Raw genomic sequence first — 21841 nt, forward strand, 5'->3', positions numbered from 1 at the left:
TGTCTTGTTATGGTGCAAAGGTTGGTAGGTTAACTCTTGCAAGACAGCTATGTAAATGCAAATGTCGTGCCAGATGATTGTGCATTCCTTGTGCACCCAAAACTTCCACTGAACAAAGTCTGACAAGCAGTCCCACTGGAGCTGATTGTGATCTCACACTGGTTTTATGGTGGTATAACTCAATTAACCACAGGGAAGTTACTTCTGATTTATGATGGTGCAAGTAAAATCAAAATCAGGCCAACTGAATTCAAATGATACTCTTGTGAGTACAGTCAGCTCAGCAGGAGTCCACCCACAGGCTTTAACTGAAGTTTTAGACGGACAATAAATGCAGGATTGGGCCCAGGTATTTTGCTTATCCAATAAAACAGTGGAAACTACACAACCATGGTGTGTAAATAAAACAGCTACACATCTGATTGGCAATTAAGATAACTTAAAATTAATTTCACTCAACGTCTTGTAAATCAACTTTGCAACTGATCTTAACAAGTGTCATGATGGCACCGCTTTCCCAGAGACTATGAGCCAAGTCCTGCTCACCGTACTCACACAAGCAGCACCTTTGAGATCAATGGAACTACTAACGTGATTAAGACAACAAGAATTTGGCCCTGCATGCCCTAATATATCGAAACACAGTATACTGAGCCAGACAAAAACCTCATATACACCCATATAGGATATAATAATGTAATTCAGGATATGAGGTCTTAGAGACTGCTGTAGTGAATGGCAATAATAAACATATATAAAGAAACTTTCAATAAATAAATAGAGTATGAAAAATTCTAATTTGGCTCGATATATATATTTACAGTGAAGTCAAAGCTCTGTATCACTGAGGCTTAGTTTCTCACAGATCTGTATTTAATATATTACTGACTAGACTTAAAAGCAGTGTTGCATTATCTATCAGCATTACATAAGTAAAATAAAAACACAAGGCATTTTGGTCTATTGAAAAGAAGTAATTTGCTTATGTATACATACGTGCAAGTTTCATACATGACTATTTTTCAAAAAATCTTGACAGTCTCACCACATTGACTTTGCATTTGAGTGAAGTTTCAGGAAGAACTGTTGACAGTCCTAGAAAGTGGCATCATTCTTAAACGATATATAGGTGCCTTGCACTTTTGTAGTCATCAGTTTAACTTTGAATCAAACATGTAAACCACCTATCTGTATAGAACCAAGACCTGAACAGTCAAGATTTTTAATTCTACCTAGCAACACTTCTTCTGGAGTGATACCACTACTTTTAAATTATTATCATGCAAAAAAACAAAAACAACCCAATGTAAATATAATTTTCCAACCTAACTTGGGATCAGATAAACACCTAAACCAAAGAGGAAATGCCAACATCAGTGAGATAATGAAATGCACGATCATCTCTCAGATTTGGGGAGCACAATAAAGTTTAATCAAATAAAAATAGTTACAGTTACTTGTATTGAAATGCTTAGGAAAGGCACCAGCAATCAAAAACCAGAAAAATATGACAATCTTTAGTGTATTAGAAGCCTCCACAATGACACATGGTGGCAGATCACAAAGAACATTCCAAATGTTAAACTACACACAAGAAACTTGGTTATATAAAAGTGTTTGCCTTATTACTGTTGCTATAACTATCTAGGTTCCCTTTTGACATTTGACAAACCAGAAGGACACCTTTAGGGTCTGATCCTGCAACTCCTGCTGAAGTCCATGGGATTTTGTGGAGCATGGAGAATGCAGTATCAGGCCCTTACTAATTTGCTCACTGCTCAGCTGACAATGAAATCTTACCAATAGGCAAGACTATACAACCTATGGCAGACACAGGAGACCCCCATTTTTAATTTTTCTGATTTGCAAGACACCTTTAGGTTGCTCAGCACGAACCTTTCTAAAAGAAGTATTAGAATACTATCAAACAACTTGATATTAAAAAAAATACAAAATAATGAGAGTTAACGTATCCTGATCTGCCAACAGAAAGGTTTAACATTCAAACCACCATTTATGTGTTACTGCTAGGGCATCAGATTTCTAACCTGGAAAAGATTATTTTATAAAAAAAGAGATAGCTATGTTTTTATCTATCTATTTTGAATTACATTTTATGAATGATCAGTTTCAACTGAATTTTCAATTTTCAACTGACTACAGCATATAAACAAATGTCGAGCAGACCGAGGCCCTGCTCCAGATCCCACTGAAGCCAGCGGGATGTTTGACATTAACTTCAATGGGAGCAGCATCAGGCCCTAACTCAGATTTGGACTCAGGGAAGAATTGTATGGTATCAGTGAAAGCTATGCACAAAAGAAAATGTAAATAAAGCAAAGCAGAGAAATATTATAGACTTTGAAAAAGTTTATGATTCTTCAAATACCATGAGCAATAGAGTTTTCAAACTGGGATAATTTTTTTTTTTAAATAAAAGATTTATGATCAACCTCAGTGGGAGTTTAGTGCGTGTGGAATGCAGGATTGGGCCCTACATGTTTACGTTGAACAATGATAAATTTTCATAGCTGGGAAACTCAACTTGAACTGCAGTTTGGGCAGGTTTCCCACCCGTCCCCTATACCCCCTTAACTGATCTGGTGCAGGCAGGGCATGGCTGTAATTAACTTCTTTCCATCTACACTTAATATCTCAGAACAATAACAAAAATTAGGATGTTAAAATTTTAAACACTAATTATGGGCTGTTATATTTACTAAACATAGCAGAATAATAACAAAAGTTGCAGCTTTTTAGTGACTAGCACTACACGATTTGATTTACAAAGTCTCTGCCCCCCTTACACTCACTGTATTACGTAACAGTTAATAACGCACTAAAATAAAATTCAATATGTTCATTTATTACCAAACACATATGACAAGACTGCATAAGACTGCCTGCTTTTCCAGCACAGGTATTGCTTCTGCAGAGATCAATGATTTCCTCTCCTTCCCCTCCTCCCCCAATTAAGTTGTATAAATATCACAGCAGTAGACTTCTAGAAAGGAAATATACAGCATCTGAATATCCCACTTTCAGAAGTCACACTGTAAATACTGAGTAGACTCATATTTCTTTTAGTTACTTTCCTTTAGCTATATTTTCAAGTCTGGCAAAAGGAATAATATTGAGAGCTGCATTAGTACCTAATATACTGCTGCCATCACCACCACCACCCTACACATACACATAAAACACACACACAATGTAGCTTGATACCACTTAATAAGAAGAGAGGTGTATGGATTTTGGGGGTGTCAAACAGCTGTCACAAACTGTCACCTCCACAAGAGAAACCTTGGCACACAACAAATTAAACTACACTTCTTTTTAGCTGTCATTATTCATAGCCAATCAGTTGAAATGCTTCTAGTATTTCATGTGCAAATAAAACCAGGGGGAAGATCCTTGGATCAGAACAGTGGGCCAACAGATAAAACAGAGGAAACAACATGCTGTCTCTGTCCTTCTGAAGGGGATCATCAACACCCCTGCACCAATTTTCACCAAATGAGATCTAGCCTGGGGCTATGTATTAAATATGCATATCAAACCAATGACAAAATAACCTGGAGAGTAAAACTGGACAAATTTGCATGCTTGAACTATTCCATTTCTTAGGTAGATGCTCACAAAAGAACATTTCAATTTTTATTCTGGTATTTGCATACCAACAAATAGAAAAGGTTTTCCTTCTTTAGAAGCAGAAGTGAATTACTCCTTAATATAGTACAGCGCAGTATAAACATTCCTTAATGTAGCCCAGTGAAGTGTGTATATAGATATTGAAGAGTTCCAAAGTTTTGGTGGGAAAACAAGTTAACATTAAAAAAAAATCCAATAAGGAGACACATGTCCCAAAACGCATGAATAAAATGTAACTATGATACAACTCTTCATTTCCCAGTTGGTGTTCTGGTTGCACAAATTATTGCTTCCTTTCAAAACAAATAGCAGGGGGCTAAAGTAAAAAATGTTATAGCTCAAATCTCCAGGAAAAAAAAGGCTTTAAATTATAATACCCAATGAAGTGGTAAACCCTAAAGGGTGCAAGATAAATGGGTTGTCATATTTACTTGAGTTTGGTTTTTGGGCCACAAAAACAACAGGAGATTCTTCTTAGTGAAGATAATAGTTATCAAATTATCAAAATGCTAACCCCTTCCAACCTTGTCCTATCATTGTGTGTGAATTTAAATATTATAATGGAGCACTGCAAATTGGCTTGAGTATTCGCCATCTGCCAGAACCCTAAACAGGCTAGTTTATCTAATCTCTTCAATATAAACATCAGCGTGCTCCATTTCTACACTTCCACTTGAAACAGACTCTTGTAAAGAAACTGTACTGGAAAAAACCATGTAGGTTTTTTGTATTGCTCTGAATTATACAAAATGAGCCTATATCTTTCAGGTTGCCACTCATTTAAATTTCTTTTCTACTAGTCCCTTAATGCTTGTGCATACAAATTTAGGGTTGAAAATGCCATAAAACAGATATTTTAAAACTACTGTCATGCCTCATAGACTCTATTATCTACAGATGAGATAACTGATAAGCAGAGAAACTTTCAGTAACTGCTGCATACATTTTTATTTGAAAATAATAAGTCTAAAATGCACACTATCATAAGAATGTAGCCCCTCAAGGTTTACCAAATACAAATGAAGAATTGAAAGCTAAAGCCTGGAATATATAAACCATTTTCAGTGTCCTGGAACTTTTAGCACTCTGGGTTGGAGACTTTTTAAAATATATTATTTTATTTCTTACCATGGATTTCAATATAGATCAAATACGATTATTAAATATGCAGACAACATATTTTAAATATAAAAAGAAGCTCATAGGAACCTGATTCTCTATTAATTCAAATCTACATTTCTTACCACACAAGAAAAGACAACTAGGCGCCTGTGCAGAGTATGGTTAAGACACACCGGGTGTTAAATGAATATTTCAACGGCTAAAATATTAGATGTATCATTTAGATTATGAGTTCAATTGAACCTAAAACTGTGTAAACCCCTTTCTCCCCAGGGATGCATTCCTATAAATAAACTATAGTTCACACCCACTCTTTTTAACCATAGCTATTTCATTCCCTTTTCTCCGCTACCAGCTGCAATCTTTTCTTTCATTTTCCCCACTGTAAATGTCTATTTATTTGTATATACACATTCTAAAGCATCACAAGATCTGCACCAAAACACAAGCCAGAGAAGAAAAGCCACTCTCCTTATCATGAGCACCAACGTTTAGTCCTACACACATAACAATAACTCACCAACTACTAAAGTGTTAAAATCAACCGCTAACCTACGGTTACTCAATCATAATTCTCTCCAGCTTTCTGTAATACTTTGTTAATAATTGGTTCATCAAGGTTACTGTCTTTTATTATGAAGATGCTTCGGGCACTTGGCAATAAGTCCATATTCTGACAATAAGTTGCTATAAAGCAAAAGCATTGGAAACTCCAATGTGTTAACCCTTTTCTTAATGCAATGTAAAACTGTCAATAATTCTCAGCACTTGTCATCTGCACACGGCGGGGGGGGGGGAAGGGAATCATCAAACTTTCCCTCTGTTTTCTTGCATTGCTGCATTGATTACAGGGTTGGCAAAGCAGAAAAAGCACCGATCACCACATCAAACAGACAATTTGCTAGCGCTGCAAGTCGCCCAGATCAGGAAACTTAACAAATCATAAGCAAACTCCTTATGCTACAGATAGAATGAGAAGGGGGGCGGGGAAAGAATCGACTATAAGAAGAACTTTAAAACTCGTAGGGGAATGGGGGAGGGGGCAGAGAGAGACTTACACAGGCTAAAGAAAGGCGACTCCTAAGCAGGTTAGAGTCTTTAAAAATGCTATAAAGGGATCAAGAGGACTTACATGGTCGGCTAAATTTGTGGAAGATCCTGAGAGTTCTTCATGGTCAGATTTGGAGCTGCCATCCCTTTCGTCAATAACTAGATCGATTGGCATTTTTCCTTTCAAACAACTAATGTACCTATGGCAAAAGTTATCGCACAACTCGTGGACCTGGAAAAAAAAAAGGAAGGCAAAATATCGGATTGCAGCTTTTTTTTTTTTTTGTAGCAAGAGAAACTCTGTGATCTATTCCACGAGTAACTCTAATTAAGGGGCATAATAGTTGAAGGCAAGGAAACAATAGAGAAATTGTTGCAGCACATATTATTCTCGAGAGACTGGCCGCAGCAACAAGTTAGAGAGAGAGAGAGAAAGAGAGAGAGAGAGACTGGGCTCAGTCTAGTCTATAGAGGAAAATCGGATTTGGTGATAACATCAAAACACTGGAAACTGGACCTAGCCAATATCGCTGGAGCATACTCAATCCAGCCAGGTATAGCGAGGAACTTGTGATGAGATCTGTTTGAAGCGGGGCAGAGATGTATGTATTTCCAGGACTTGGAAAAATAAATAAGTGCGCCTATGCTCTGAAAAGATCCCAGTCTCATCTCAAAGCACAGTTACCCCCGTCACCTCCTGCTTAATCACAATATTTAAGGCTGACTGAGGTTAATATGGCGATGGGATCTGGATTAGAGCAGGGGTTATTTCATTTTGAAAATAATATTCTGACTCAGCGAAATCGCATCCATTTGAGGAAAGAGTCCGGTGAATGTAAAGGGGCTAAACTATTTTTAAAGGTTCTATTCAAACAACAATTAAAAAGAAATGCCGGGTTGGGCTCAGCATGTTTGTCGAGTGTCACATGCTCTTAGGGCCCAGGTTACAATATCAAACTGCGTTTCCCCTATATTCTTTGGCAATGTTTATAAGTGTCTACAACAAATCATTTGGGGGCGGGGGGGGAGTGGGATTCACAGTCCCCAGTTTCTTGGTCTTACCTTTTCTAATTCCAAAAGATGAAACCTTAGTACTTGTATTGCTTGGATCATCTGAAAGAAAGTTTTGAGCGAGGAGTTATTTGCGAGAAGGACGCACTGGGGTCTGTGCTGAGCTGCGAGCCCCAATGGGCAGAGAGGGGGCTTGTCAGGGCGCACACTCATTAGCCAGGTTTTTAGCTCACTTGTCACGCTTGAGCAATTTTGATCAACTTTAACCCTAAGCACTTGATTTTTATCATATTTATTTTAAGAGCGGTGATTAGTGTCTCACTGGGATCTAGAGAAATCCCCCTCCCTCTCCCCCGGCACTTATATCTGAGGGTCCGCACAGCAACCAAACGCACACACACCCCTACCTCAAAAGAAAGAAAAAAAGGGGAAACGCTCAAGATGCATCGTTTGGCATCTTCTTTACAAGAGGATTTAGACACTTTTACTATTGAAATCATCCGCATTAGCAAAAGAATTGCGCTAGAAATCTCCAGCTCTCTCTTCTTAAGCAGTTATTTCCTTCACTGTCGCTTCCCGCGGCTTTAAACACAGCTTCGCAATGCGTGGGGACTTCAGAGTTTGCCCTGGTTCACTTTTAAAAGTGAAGCTCTTTGAAGCCTCTTGGATGTAGTTTTTTAATCTTTCTGCTTTCCCCCTCCCCGGTCCTAAACCCTTGATGGCTGAACCTGTAACTTTCGGCCGTCTCCAGCCTGCTCACTCACAGTGATCCCTTCATGTGTTAGAAAGGTGCCTGTTATTAATATCACAAACTATAGCAAAGGGGTGGGCGGGAAGGCAAACGTGGAAGCCTTACCAAATTGTCCAACTCTGGGTTTGAAGAAAAAAGTGGTTTTTCAGCGCGGACCTGCGAGAAGAAGGAAAATCAGTGTAAATCGAAGCCCTGGTTCAAAGCCCTGTATGCGAATAACTTGAAGGAAAAACATGTGACAAACTAGCGAGTCGAAATACGCCCAGGCCAGGTTAAAATATTAATACGCTCCGTGAAATAACGATTTATGTGGAAAAGAGTGTGAACTGCAGCCAGCCCGCTGCCTCTGTCCTTTCAGAGCCCTCTCCTTTTTGATCTCTTTTATTTCTCTGGGTGAGTGTGTCCGGCTAACAACTCGATCACAGGGATTGGGTTGGTGGGGCTGAGAGTTTGGGGGGAGCGAGGAGTTGGGTGAACTAGTTTTAACAGTCTGGAACCGACTCTTTTCGGATGAGGCCAGTTCGGATCGGTGGCAGAACACATTTTCCACTCCATTCCCTAAAAATCCCCAGTTCCAGTGTGGAATCAAAAGACGAGAGCCCCTCTCTCTCTCCCTCTCTCTGAAAGTGCGGTGCTAGGTGGTTTGTGTGGGGGTAGGGAGAGAAGCGGGGTCGTAGGGCTGTGAAAAGGTGCTGGACCTGTTTAGCGAAGACCGCGATGTCCTCGTTGAAAGAGTCCGAGGAGCAGACATCCCCGCCGGCCACACCAGGCTCCCGGGGAGTGCAGGTCGCCAGCTCGCACTTCTCAAAGACCAGCGCTAACAGGGGGAACAACGGGTGCCTACCGGGCAGTGACACACAAAGAAAGAGAGGTGGGAAAGAGGCAAGAAAGAAGAGCTCTAATCAACAAGTATATATCTACACACACACACACACACTACACCCTGCAGCCCTCAACTACGCCTTCAAACCGGGCAAATACAATGAAAACTTCAAAAAATATTTAAAAAATGTAAAATCCCAAACTGCATGTACTGTTCAAATCCCACAAACCAGAGACAAAAATAACCTAAACACCGAACAAAACAAACGCACGCACCCGTTACAGTAGCTCAGCTGTGAATCCTACACTTTTAGCCACAGCTTTAAATAATATGAAACCGGGACAATCCCATCTCTACCCCCAAGCTAGAACCCAAAATGAGAAACACTGTTACGCAAACTGTTTGCATTACTTCGTAGTTGGGGTTTTTCTTTATTATTTTTAAAGGAGACTGCTAGCAAAAATGTGGTGAAGTTTCCTGGCTTAGAAAGCACACCCAAGTAAAATACCAGCTGTCTAGATAACCGAGCTGCAGAGGGGGAGGGAGAAGCACTTCTAGAAATATTTTCCCATAATTGGAGTAATCATGAAAAAAATATCTCTGTGTTAAGTAGTAAGTGTGTGTTTGCCACTTTTCCCCCTTTGTAGCTCTGATCGGGGGCCCTCCTTGTGTCATAGAGGTTACTAGCTCTTCTTTTGGAGTAATTTACTGCACTGAAAGGAACCTGTGTCGTTCTCCCAAAGCATTGCATTGGTACAGGGTTTTGTTGTTTTGGTTTGGGGTTTTTAATTTTTAGTTTTTTTCTTTCTAAACAGGGAAGCTTAACTCACTGCCTCCCATTTTTTTCCATTTCAAAGAAGAGTTGTCTGCCAGAAGTGAGCCTCTCTGTTATTACTCTGTCTTCCGCGATTTGAATACCTCTTTATTTACAGTGCTAGAGGAGTGTTATTATGGCATCTTGATCAACCAGAACAACACTGCTTCAGCTAAAATCCAGTGCTGTGATATCCACCCCCTCTGTCTCAGCTCCTAACTTCTGCCTCTCCGAGAGAAAAAAGAAAAGGAAAAAACAACTTTCACGTATAGGGGTGTATTTTCTGGTGCACATTTCCTATCGGTACTGTATTTCCCTCCGATGTCATCAGACTAAAAATTATTTATTATTAATTATTATTACTACTACTAATAAAAAGCCACATTGCCGGTCTCCCTCCAGAGCAGTGATTTGTGTCTGTGACTCTCCTAAAACCCTCACGAGCCGTGTCTCCCACGTCTTTTTCTCCAAAGCAGACTTGAGACAGTTCCCCCTTCAACCTCGCCAGCCCGATGCCCACAGATGGGAGCCCTCTCCCACCCTTCCTCTCCTCTTCCTCCTTCCCCACGTCCAAAACACACACACGCCGCAAGCCGGGCTATGGCGCCAGGGTCACCCTGCATGTACCTACCCGTAGATCGCATCCTTGTCCCGCTTCAAGGCGTCGTTGACAGCCGATCCCATGCCGGCTGGCATGACATTGGGGTGCGGGGCGTGCGCTCCATAGTGCTGGCTGGCGTGTAGCGGCGGCCCATGGTTCAGGTGGTGAACCGGGGGGATCGGCCGGGGAGCGTGAGGGTCTCCGTACATGGAAGCCGGCACCCCTACTCCGTCCATCCCGCCGTAATGGGGCAGCTCATCGTACTGTCAAAAAATGGGCCAGGAGAGAGAGAGAGAGAGAGAGAGAGAGAGAGAGAGAGAGAAGAAGAAGAAAAAGAAGGAGGAGGAAGAGGAGGAGGAAAAAACAAAACAAAACAAAAAAAAACAAACAACAACAACAAAAGTCAGAAGAGAGTAAAGCACCCAGACAGACCACAACACAGCAAAACCAAACAGGAACAGCCACAACGGAGGGAGAGTTATACAAAATGAAATAAAATAAAATAAAGAGCAGAGGCTATCAAGGGTTGGGGAAGGAGGGGGGCCGCGTGAGGAGGGGAAGAGGTACAAGGGGGGGGAGGTCCGCTTCAATCAAGGAAGAAGAAACCCTAACAAGGAAACTGGGATGAAAAGGAAGGAAATGAGGGAGAAACTCGAGTTACTCTGAATTAGAAAGCAAAGAGCAGAAATAAATGAATAAACAGAATCAAAAGCAAATAACTAACTAAAGAACTAAACCCTGGGAAGCAGGGAGGAGAAGGTAGGGTGCATGGGGGGAGGGGGGAAATAATCTGAAAGTTACCAGAAACATTATTTAGTAGCAATTCCCCTTGTCGTTGTCAAAGTCAGAGACAAAACAAGCAGCAATATATGTGTGTATAGATATATGTTTAGATATCCCAGGCAGCGGCAGCAGCAGCAGCAGCAGCAAGCCTTCCCCTGTGAAACCCGTGCTACTGAGCAGCTAGAGTAGCAGGGAAATCGCGCTGCTGGGGGAAAAGCTGGAGAGGAAAAAAGCGTGGAACAATTGCAGAGACACAGAGAGAGAGAGAGAGAGAGAGACACGCGCGCACACACACACACACACACACACACACAAAGCTGGTGAATAATTTTTGCTGCTATTTTTTAATACTGGCCGCCATCATCATCAGCAACAGAGGAGAGCAAATCGGACAGGCCCCTCTTAAGAGAGGATTTATATATAGGTAAGTGTTGGAGATTTAAACCTACCCTTTGCGCCATCAGTCTGCGCTCCAATAAACTCCTGGATGTGTCGTATATTTAATATCCCAGTCCAGAAAAGAAAGTGATTTACAGTGAAGAAGATTCCTTTTTTTGGCAACCCACTTAAGACTTCGCCTATTCTCCAGTCTGGGTAAATAATAATAATAACAATAACAATAATAATAAAAATAATCAGCCAAGAACCACGATGTTCGTGTATTTCTTCTTTTTTCTCTCTCACTCTTTCCTTTTTCTCTTTCTCTCTCTTTTTCCTTTTTTCTTTCTCTAAGCAAAAAAAAAAAAAAATTGTCAAGCCCCCAAACTGAAGGTTACGATCGGCCCGTCAGCAACCCACATGTAACCAAACTGTCGTGTCTCATGGCTTTTTGCCACTCCAGCTGTCAATCAAAGCCAGGGAATGTCAAGGTAGTGAATGAACGATGGTTGATGATGATGAAGAAGAGAGGAGGAATCTTTTTAACCCCGGTTTCTTCTTCCAGTAACTCCGCGTTTGGGTTTTGCCTTTTAGGATCGCTATTGGGATTTTTTTTTTAAGTACTAGGAAGGGGGGTGGGGAAAGATGCGAAGAAAAATTGAATAGTTTGCAAAACCTGGACTTCCCCCCTCCCCTCTCTTTTTTCCTGGTAGGTATTTTGTCTCTCTCTCTCTCTCTGAGATGAGTGAGTGTCAGTAAGTGTTGGCAGGTTGGCTGCTGGCTGGCTTATAGAAGAGGCTCAGTTTTGCAGCGCTGATCGGCGGGAGAATGAAATGACGGAACCCGGAAGTAGTGGTGGCCATAGCCAGTCCTACAACAGAGACACATACAAGGGAGAGGGGAGAGGGAGAGGAGAGCACAGAGGGAGAGAGAGAGAATAAAGCCTGTGATATGCAGAGTATGTAATCAGGACTGCTTCAACTCCACATGGGGGGAGCCATACAACAGATCATACCCATAGCAAATCAACCTTCCTTTTCATATAGGAAAGAGAGAGTGTGTGAGAAAGAGGTAGACACAGGAGGAGGAAGAGAGAAAGTGTGTGTTTGTGTGAGAGAGGGGAAGAGGGAAAACTGCAGAAAGCAAGAAGAAAAGTACGATAGAAGCCTAGACATGGTTTGGTTTGCACTAGATTATTTTACCAGCAAAGTATATCCTGCTTTACTGCGTTGTTTAGCATATTGTTAACAAATTTTTAATCTTCAGATACCACTGTAGCTGCGAATGGTATGCACGTCTGTGGGAATAGACAGTTAAAATGTAAAGGGGCATATACAGTTGATCTTCCATAGGAAACAAGCTTGCTTTAACAAAGTACTGAGTCTCTGCCAGAATGTTATGTTTAAATTGTGGTTTCTTTCCTGTGCAAATTCATTACGCTGTTTAAAAAATTAATTTTCCAGGACATGAAGAGAACACCTCATTCAAACTATATTTGGCATTGTTCTTCATTAAATGATCGCTTCTCTCAACCGCAGTTGTGATGTCTGGGGGGGAGGGAGGGAGGGAGGAAGGAGGAGGGAAATCCCTTTAGTTTTGTGATGATGTTTTTGGTCTTTGAAAGGGGCTTTAAAACAAAGTCATGGTTACTCTTTTGTATGATAAGCCAAAATGTTATGTAGATTTTGTTTGCACGTTTATTTTGAGCCAGTCACTGGGTCTTGTGTGTACAATGTACTTATGTATGTATGTATGTATGTATGTATGTATGTAGCTGGACCTTGCTATATATCTGTATTGTATTTGGGGAATGTATGCTTAAGTATTAACTCGATAATGCCTTCTAATGGTAGTGCTAATTACAGTAGGGTTGTTTAGCAAATTAAGTGAGATGGTGCAGTCTCCTTGAGCACCCAATGAACTTTTACACACACACACACACACACACACACACACACACACACACACACACACACACACACACACACACGTTAATTTTGGTATGTTTCTCTCGCCCAATCACTTTGCTGGAACTAAAACATGCCTTACCTCAGAGCAGTCAATTACCAAAGCTACCCAAGATCATCAATCATGGGGGATGCTTGAAGTTTAGGGGAGGAGCGATGGTCAAACTATCGATTGCTGCACTTTTGTCCTCCCCACCCCACCCCCACCCTTTTTTTCTCATTCACGGTCCCCTGCACATAAAATCTAAAACAGACTATCCCGTTAATAGTGGGATTTATCAATGATTATGTATGTACCCAGTTGTGAATGTGGCCTCATACATAGATGGCTTTTAAACATACACAGCAAAAAATGTATTTGAGTCAGTTAGGGATTGTTTATTATTGTTATTTTAAGATTTGTGGAAACTAACTAACTAACTAACTAACTAACTAACTAACTAACTAACTAACTAACTGAATGAATGAATAAAAAAAAACCCCAAAGGATAATTATAGAAATTTGGCTAGATTTTAATGGGCATACAGAATGAGCTCCAGAGGTCAATAAACCCCTCGAAAATGATGAATGATTGAGTACCTGTGATGATGATAGTGATTACCGGAGCAATTAAACAGTTTGATTAAATGAGCCATCATAACAATGATGTCTGCGGGAAATCAGCCCTCACATATAAAGAAAGATAGTGTGGAGGGCTGACAAACGCCAGTGGGCATTCCTACGAGTTCTGATAGTGGTGAGCCCTGCAGAGCAGCCTGTATTTACAAATATGAGAGCAATATGGAGAAAAGTCACTCAGATACTTTTAGCCAGACTTGCACCCTGCTTAAAAAGCGTCAGAAGGCGAAGAGCAGATCGGTTATTTTTCCCCTAGAGGATCTCTTCCAAGATTAAAGCTAGCTCTAAGAGCAACCGATATTCTGTGACTTGACTTTCACGGGACTATAAAGAAAGGTGAGTAAAAAGCCCTTAGTATGTAGATCTCTTTCAAGCAGTGGTTAAGTCGATTCATTTCGCAAGGCAAAAGCCGGTTTTGTTGTGCAGTATTTTATACTCTGTCGTATAAATCGGTAACGCAATTCAAGATATTCATGGTAATGAATACTTGGCTAATCCTTTGGGTGCACGGAGACCTACAGAGCAGTAGGTTATGCAAATCCTTTCCTAGTTTTACAGCTGTACTTTTCTAACAGATTTTTTGTAGAGATCTAGTCATTGATGAATGGTATTTGCTTTTTCGCCCCCCTAAAAAGATGCCAAATTCCTAAACTTCATCGGAATCATTTGATTATGGTACTTCCAATATACCCAAGCTTCTAGGATATATTTTAAATATGTGCAGCTTCTCCACTTGTTTTCTAACAGTGGCAGAATGAATACAGCTGTATGTCTAATTTCAAATAGGTTCAATATGATACAAGAAAGGGTCTTTCATTGTAATGTAGCTGTATACAAGTAATCTAGTTCCACCGAAGACTTCATGTATTTGTTCAGATCCCAGGCTGGGTGTATCGCGATGAAAGTTTATCCGTTTCCTTGTAAAAAAGAAGTTTCTACACCACTTGATTTACAAATAAGAGTGCTTCATTAATTACAGCATTATTTTATACTTCATTTTTTCACATGCCTGATTTTCATAATATTCAATGTAGATTTCAATTCTCCAGAGTAAAGGATTGCTAAAGAGCAACATAAATATAGCTAAAATATGTTGCAGTACCAAACGCTGCTCTTTTCACAATTTTTATTTTAAACTAAAGCCCCTGAGCCGGCTAGCCCTGACGTGTGCGTGCCACCTAGAAGCAAGACCAACTTTTAAAAATGATTTTAAACTGATAGAAAGTAAAATTTCATATGGCCAGTTAAAGGCTTTTCATGCTCCCCGTTGTGTCATTTTGTATGCACAGGGCAGAAGAAAGATGGAACCTTTCCCCACTATCCCAGTGGATTAAAGCATACAATATATGGGAACAGAGTTTAAAGCGCTACAGTTTAGCCAGTAGAGGATCTAAATTTAGTGTCCCAAAATGAAGCCTTGGACATATTCAGGATTAGGTAGGAATGTAAGAAACAGCAGCACCAGAACTCTTAGCTCTTGTTAGTAGTGGTAGGTTTTTTCTCCCTCCCCACCCCTCCCCATGGTGGGATACACTTTTTAAAAACCAGTAATTCAGGGAGATTAAATTGGCTGATTTCCAGTTTCGCGTGCACACACTTACAACAAAGGCTGATCCCCGTGAAAAGTGTGAGAGAGGCTCATCGTTTTTTCCCCCCTTCAGATTAGACCAAAGTCCAAAGAGAAATTAGGTGTCCGGTATGGCAGTGCATCTCCGTCAACAGCCAGCTCCTTTTGCCGAGGCTGGAAATGGTTTTAACAGGCGGTAAAATTTCATCTTGTGGTGTCAAATTGGGGTCAGTGCGGGGTTAGAGCTCTCAGTGTCCGAGAAGGAGCTGTCCAGCTGCGTGGGGATTCATTAAGGGCAAAAGATCCGTTTCAAGAAAAACAATACAAAGACAATCAGAGGGCTAAAGATCCTCTTCAAATCGCATTTTACAAGTGCACCAGAACAAATATGGACGCTGAAACCCATTCCTTTCAAACTCCCAAATCGGCTTCTTGGCTCTTGGAGGGAGGGAGAGAGAAAATCCGCTAAAACTTAGAGTCTGTTTTCAATCAGCCTTTCCGAAGTGTGGCATCTTAGCCTTTTGCTGGCTTTGAGATCTGCTTCTATTTCTGAGAGCCCCTGCAAAAACCGGAGTTGCACAACAGGTAATATTTTAGCTGTAAGAAGTATATTCCATTGTTTATGTTAAGCCATTGCTTTTATGCACAGTGCCATATTTTATTGCAAATAGAAAGTTTGGGGAAACAGGCTATGCTTACACGAAATCACTATTTACTGTTCGGAAATCCTCTACTTCCTATAGGCAGTCATTTGGTTCAATAGATATTTTGGGTAGTTTACTTTGGGGTCCCTAACAGTTTGGAAAGTACATATTGTTAATCTGTTTTATTAAATTTGCGTGGTTTAAATCCTTTTAGCCTTCCTACCTCTGTTAGAATAATTGACGCCTGGCTGAAGGGACAAATTATTTGAACCTTAATCTTGTTTGTAACTTTATTCAATGTTACTTTGTTTGTTTGTTTGCTGAAGTGTTTTTTGGATCATGCAAATTGTATCCAGAAATGTAACCTATCCTCCACATTTGCAGACAAACTATAATGGAAAGGTGAGGGATATTGCAGAATAACATGAATTATTTTGAATATTTTAATTTGTATTTTTATTGGAATATCGTTGAATGAAATGCATCAGATTTAATGACGAAAGAAATAATTCTGTTTCAATGGTCTGTAGGGTACTAATATAATCATAACCGTGTATCAAAATCCACAGGAAGTTTTCTTTTCAGTATACTATCCAGAAGATCAAGTGTAATATGTTACTCTTCCATTCTTATTTTTATTATAAGGAATATTCCACATTTTAATCTCCCATACACAAGAACTGCACTTTGCTGATTTCCTTTACTGTCCCATACGAAGAATAGGGTTCATATTATAACTTGATCCGTTTTTACTCATCTCAATCTAATTCTTATCATTTGTTTTTTCCCCCACTTCTCCCCTAAATTATTCACTAAATATGTGGATTCAGGCAGCTGCATCATTTTCTAGGTCTGGTCTAGAATGACCTTTAAAATTAAGTAGATTTTAGTTTCGTCAGCTCGCTGGGTTCATTTAGTTCTTCTCTCTCTCTCCCCCCCCCTTTTCCAATAATGTGCTTTGCTTCCCCCCCCCCCACCTTTTCAGCAATCTATTACTTTTCGAAAATCTTTCCACTCCAGAAAGTCAATGGTAGCCCATCACGGTGAACTTTTCTTGACCTCCACAGCAGTATGATTGGGATCTTTGGAAGTTGGATTAGGAGGAGGTTCATTTAGTTACCTGTTAACATCCTCCCCCCGCCTCTTCTTTCTCTTTCTCTTTTAAAAAACAACACGAACCCAGAGAGATCTAGGTTCTCTATTCACTTGCAAGTCCCTATTATTCTCCCAATAAACTCCAGAGATTTAAAACGGCACTTGTGGGGTGGCTTCCCTCCCCCCCTTATTTCTCTCTCTCTCTCCTGTTTATTCTGTTAAAGATCCCACAGAAGAGAAGAAGCGATTCAATAAACAGCCCTCTAGCGCTATCTGGCGGGACTCCAACACTTTCAGAAATGCGCTTTTTCCATTCAGCCCCCAAATATTTCTTTTTTCTTTTTTTTGCTTTGAACAGTTAAATGAGACCAGAGCTTAGCACTGAAAAGCCTTTCTCATGAGGTGATGGTAAAAGTGGATTCCAAATCCGGGAGCCCACTCACCCGGAGAAACATAGGAGGTGGAAATCTTTACGTTACCCACCCTTAACCCCCCGCAACTTCCTTCTAGGATAATTTTATCGTCCTTAAATCGGAACCCACTGAAGCGGCTTGTGTGTGTGTGTGTGTGTGTGTGTGTGTGTGTGTGTGTGTGTTAAGAGAGGCATTAAAATAAACCCCAAGCCAACCTGAATAGGCACCCCTAGAATTGTATATAGCTATGCACTGAATCTGAAGCGCTAATGTAAAAGGACAGCGCGTCTTTCATATTTTGTAGGCTGTACGAAATGTACACGTGAAGATCAGAACTATTTGGCATAAACAGACAACCTGTATATTTACATCGAAAGCAGAAAGGGAAAAAATACCTGTCAATATTTCGTAATAACGCAGTGGGGTCGGTGCAGAACTAGCAATTTGCTTGGTATTTATTGGAGGAATCCGTGGACATAAAACAAATCTTTCCAACCTGGCATCGTAACAAAAGGAAAATTAGGGATTAAAAAAGAAAGATGGATAACAAAACCAGTTTATTATAGCAACCACAGAGCCCACCAGCTACACTTGCAGCTTCCTTCTCTCGCTCAAAATAGTCACTCTTATTCTCCGCTGCCTACAAAGCTCCAAAAGGAGGTTCGTTTTATACTGGAGTTAGGTTTGGGGGTATGCAGAGAACAATGTCCAGACCCCCTTTGAAATGACTGGGACGGACACACACACACACTAGCAAAGCGCGCGCGCACACACACAATATATATCGAAGTACCCATTTCCCTCTTTGAAAGATCTTCTCAGCCCATTGTCTGAAGCGGGACACAGATCTTAACTTAAAAAAAATGCGTAGAGCTTGGTTTGTTCATGCATAAAAGAAATGGCTGGCAAAACAATATAACGTGGTTCCTAGAAATATAGTTTTGAGGCTGGCATGAACAGCGCCCGCGGTGTTTTACCAAAAGATGGAGAGTTTTCTTTCTAAAACAATCGGATCTCCTTTGTACCTCTTGCTGTGTGATCCCACAAAGAGAATGCAATATACATATTTGAGTTTGTGCTCCATACAAGCAATGCAAGGGACGTACAACAGAACATACGGCCAGTTAGTCCTCATGATACTTAGTTTGGCTGTAATTAATTGAAAACAGTTATTAGGTCGTCATTGGCAATAGCGTAAATAATTGCAGCAGATTTTTACTTAAAATTGACCGGTCACAGAGTGATAGATCGATTCGAGGTATAAAAATGATGTATCAAAACACCAATGTCGATTATTTGAAATATTGTAGTCGAATCTTTTTATTGCTTCATCGGTTAAGTGTCTGAAAGTGCTGTGTTCCAACATATATTTATGTTGTCAATACTGTCAAAACTGTCAGTTTTATTACAGTGGATTTGTAATACATTTCGGATTTGCTCATTTACATAAAATACCCCCCCCCCCAGCCCGGAGCCCCTCTCTCCTTTTCCTATTTCTGGAAAATCTATGTCAGTTAAATCAAAGGATTCAGGGGCTCTGCTGCAGCAAAAAGTACAGACACTGCTCCATTAAAATCCCTTTTCTGCCCTGCTTTACAAGTCTTGGGCTATTTCTCACTTGCATAGAGGTGGATTGTCCCTCACCTCCAACTTCCCCCAATAGAATTTAAACACTTTGTTACAATCACACTTCAATTAAATCCTTTAGGAAACTGGTACGCGCTACATGAATGGACCGAGATGCACCTAAATGAGCCAGATCACACTAGTGAAGACTGAAAAGCAGAGGCGAAAAAGGAACTGAACATACACATTTCGATGGTAGTTGCAACAAGGAAGCAAAAGAAGCCATAAATATAGGTGCGCCGTGTGTTTCCCCTCTCAGCGGCTTTGGAAGTGAAATGAAAAACGCGAGTTAGGCGCAGTATTGACAGTTTTAATTCTCCTCCACTTTGACAAGGGCATCTCAGAACCGATCATTTGCTTTAAAAGCAAAAGCTTTTTGTTAAGGGGCAGCCAGCTGATTTAGGTACTTCTCTCCAATTTTCATGGAGAGCCTCGTAAAAGGAATAAAATAAATCGACTTAAATACTAAACTCTATAGAGTCTATAAATAGTCAAATTAGTCGAGTAACTTTATTCTCTTCCCTGGAGAAACTGCTTGTGAAAGGTGTTTCTGAGATGACTTGAATTTTCTTTTGGGGAGCTGTGTGTTCAAAGAGCGTATGAAGAGGTGGCTGAGTGCATGTGGAATAGGGAAGGTTTCTTTGCTAACTGCGGAGCTTCTAGCAGGTACTTTTACTGACCGACCAGCCCTCTTAACACCGTCTATTAACATGCTTGTTTTAGCCGTAAGAATTTCGAAATGTAAACTGTGATTCACGTTCTAAATGTCGTGTGCATCTCTGTGTGTGTGTCTGTGTGTGTGCGTGCGTGCGATCACTTCTGAAGTAAATGGAGAAGTAAGCTGCGCAAAGGGGGGAAATCGCCCCTGGGGTGCTTTGTTTACTTTGGCTCGTAAAATCCTGCTAGGAGATGGTTTCCGCACTGTGTGGCAAGTGTTTCTTCAAGAAATTCATCAGCCCTTCTGCAATTACTCCGAGGTCTGGGGGAAGAGAGCTGCCATCACTTTCTCACATCTCAAGGTGTCGCACAGAGGAGAGAAGGGGGAAAAAAAAGCTGAAACATTTAATTATAATTGAAAATAACAATGAAAGATTCTCCCAAGATTGTACTTAGAAAAACTTCCAGGGAATGTTTGGGAGCGCTGTATGTCGTCTTTCTTTTGGGGGAAGGGGGAACAACACCCCAGCCCGTGTAATAATTAGCCTGAACAATAAACATGATTAGACTAAAAATCAGTTAGAATTTCTGCTCTTTTTAATTACGTTTCATTTTGCGGTAAGCCGTAAAATTATGAATGCCCCTCAATTAAACACAATCCACTCGGAAAGCATTTACCAACAATTATTCTTTAATCAGTTGGACGGGTAGCCCCAAATGATGCTGTTAAACATCAAAGGGACGCCTCAGACGTTACCTTTTAGTCCTAAGTAAGAGGATTAATTTCTATAATTAGAGGGCATAAATATGTGCATAAATGCATCTAATTTTTGGTACCCGCTCTCATCCTATCTGGGAGACAAGAGCGTCTCTAACAGGGCAAACGCAAGCAACCTGGATTCCCCAGGGGCTAAAAGCTGACGTACCCCCGGAGAGGGGGGTGTGTGTGCACCCCTACAAACGTGATGGGAACTGAGAGTGGGCTCGATCCTGTGCGCTGCTAATACCTCTTCAGACGGGCTGCAGACTCTCAGCTCCTACCGTTGCCATCAATGGGCACTGAGGCCGCAGGATCGGGCCCAGTAAATCCAAAGTAATTCAGCACGATTGTAGGAGCACGGGATATTTTTTTAAAAAAAAAGCAACCACCACCACTGGGTCTACATCATGTTTTGATTCCCAAGGGGACAGTTTACTGCTCCCAACTGAAGCTCAAGACTGAGTTTAATACTACTAATAAAATTAGCATGACCTTGATTACACCCTGTATGAATATCTCATTTACCTAACGACTTTATGTCACGTACGCAGAAGGTCAATTTCCTTTTAACCTTTCCCATTGCTGCAGTAAGCATTCTCTTATAATCAATGGCTGTTTGAATAATCAATTCACATTTTATGATCCCTGACAAACTCAATATACGTGCGCCTTGTTTCAGCACTGCAGCCTTGACTTCGCAGGGCCGTTTACACGCGGCGGAGAATTTGAGCTGGGGTCGCCTTTGCACCACCGGGGCGGTACTTTCAGCCGCTGATGAGCCCAGAGACCGTGGAAAAGTTACTAACCACAGCAGTCTCTCCAGCCGCGTAACGCACTCCGAGCCCGGAGAGCGCTATCTTGACCATGAGCAAACCGCTGGCTTTTCTGCTGGGTTTCACGTCGAAGTTTGGCCCGCTGCTCCTATTGCTGTTTTGCAACAACACTTGGTCGAGAGCTTTTCTTTGTGATCATCAGCGTTATTATTTTTCAAAATAACCGTAAAGTGGAATCCTGCCGCTCCTTGACTCCTGCCAGCCTGGGGACTGGTTGGTGGATAGTGCTATTTCACACTTTTTTCATACTGTTCAAGCCAAAATGTTGTCGTCCCCCCTCCACCCCTTCCTAGAAATGTACATAATCAAATCACCTGGGACAGATTTCCCTTCCTCTACGTGCTAGGATAATAACGGATTACAATGAAGAGTACTCCCACCTTCCGGAAGCTAAAGGTAGCTTCTTGCCTGATTGCCCCACCTCCTTAATGATGTCTGAGGGAAGCATGGTGTCTTCTTCAGATAGTTTGTGCACATGTAAAACACTGAATTAAACTTTGCATTAGGTTAAATATGCCACCGACATTAACTACATTCTCATCGCCACCAACTTCTTCTTCAGTTTTATTTGACTCTCCTACTTCGGTCCAAACAAACCAGGTGTCGAGCAACTTATCTCATACATTGCAAATGGTAGGGGAAGAAAATGTATCTTAACCACATTCATTATGAATAA

The 21841-nt window shown here is 40.9% G+C and overlaps 1 protein-coding gene across 9 annotated transcripts in view; it reads right to left on the bottom strand.

Moving 5' to 3' along the window:
* MEIS2 (Meis homeobox 2) overlaps nt 1–17764 on the bottom strand; it is a 188806-nt gene extending 171042 nt beyond the window's left edge. For 5 of the 9 annotated variants that reach the window (XM_039537027.1, XM_039537023.1, XM_039537030.1 and 2 more), the window contains exons 1-6: nt 11056–11757; nt 9854–10086; nt 8284–8425; nt 7691–7741; nt 6886–6936; nt 5906–6055 (exon numbers count right to left, since the gene is read on the bottom strand). In XM_039537027.1, the coding sequence (XP_039392961.1) occupies nt 5906–6055; nt 6886–6936; nt 7691–7741; nt 8284–8425; nt 9854–10086; nt 11056–11067 (639 nt within the window). In that variant the 5' untranslated portion in view covers nt 11068–11757. Of the gene's footprint in view, nt 1–5905; nt 6056–6885; nt 6937–7690; nt 7742–8283; nt 8426–9853; nt 10087–10624; nt 10894–11055; nt 11758–17684 lie in introns of those variants that run through there. The other 4 variants (XM_039537025.1, XM_039537026.1, XM_039537029.1 and 1 more) reach the window with 4 other exon arrangements.
* Nucleotides 17765–21841: the final 4077 nt, after the last annotated feature.

This window comes from Mauremys reevesii, linkage group 4 (assembly GCF_016161935.1).
Source record: "Mauremys reevesii isolate NIE-2019 linkage group 4, ASM1616193v1, whole genome shotgun sequence".
Taxonomy (NCBI): domain Eukaryota; kingdom Metazoa; phylum Chordata; order Testudines; family Geoemydidae; genus Mauremys; species Mauremys reevesii.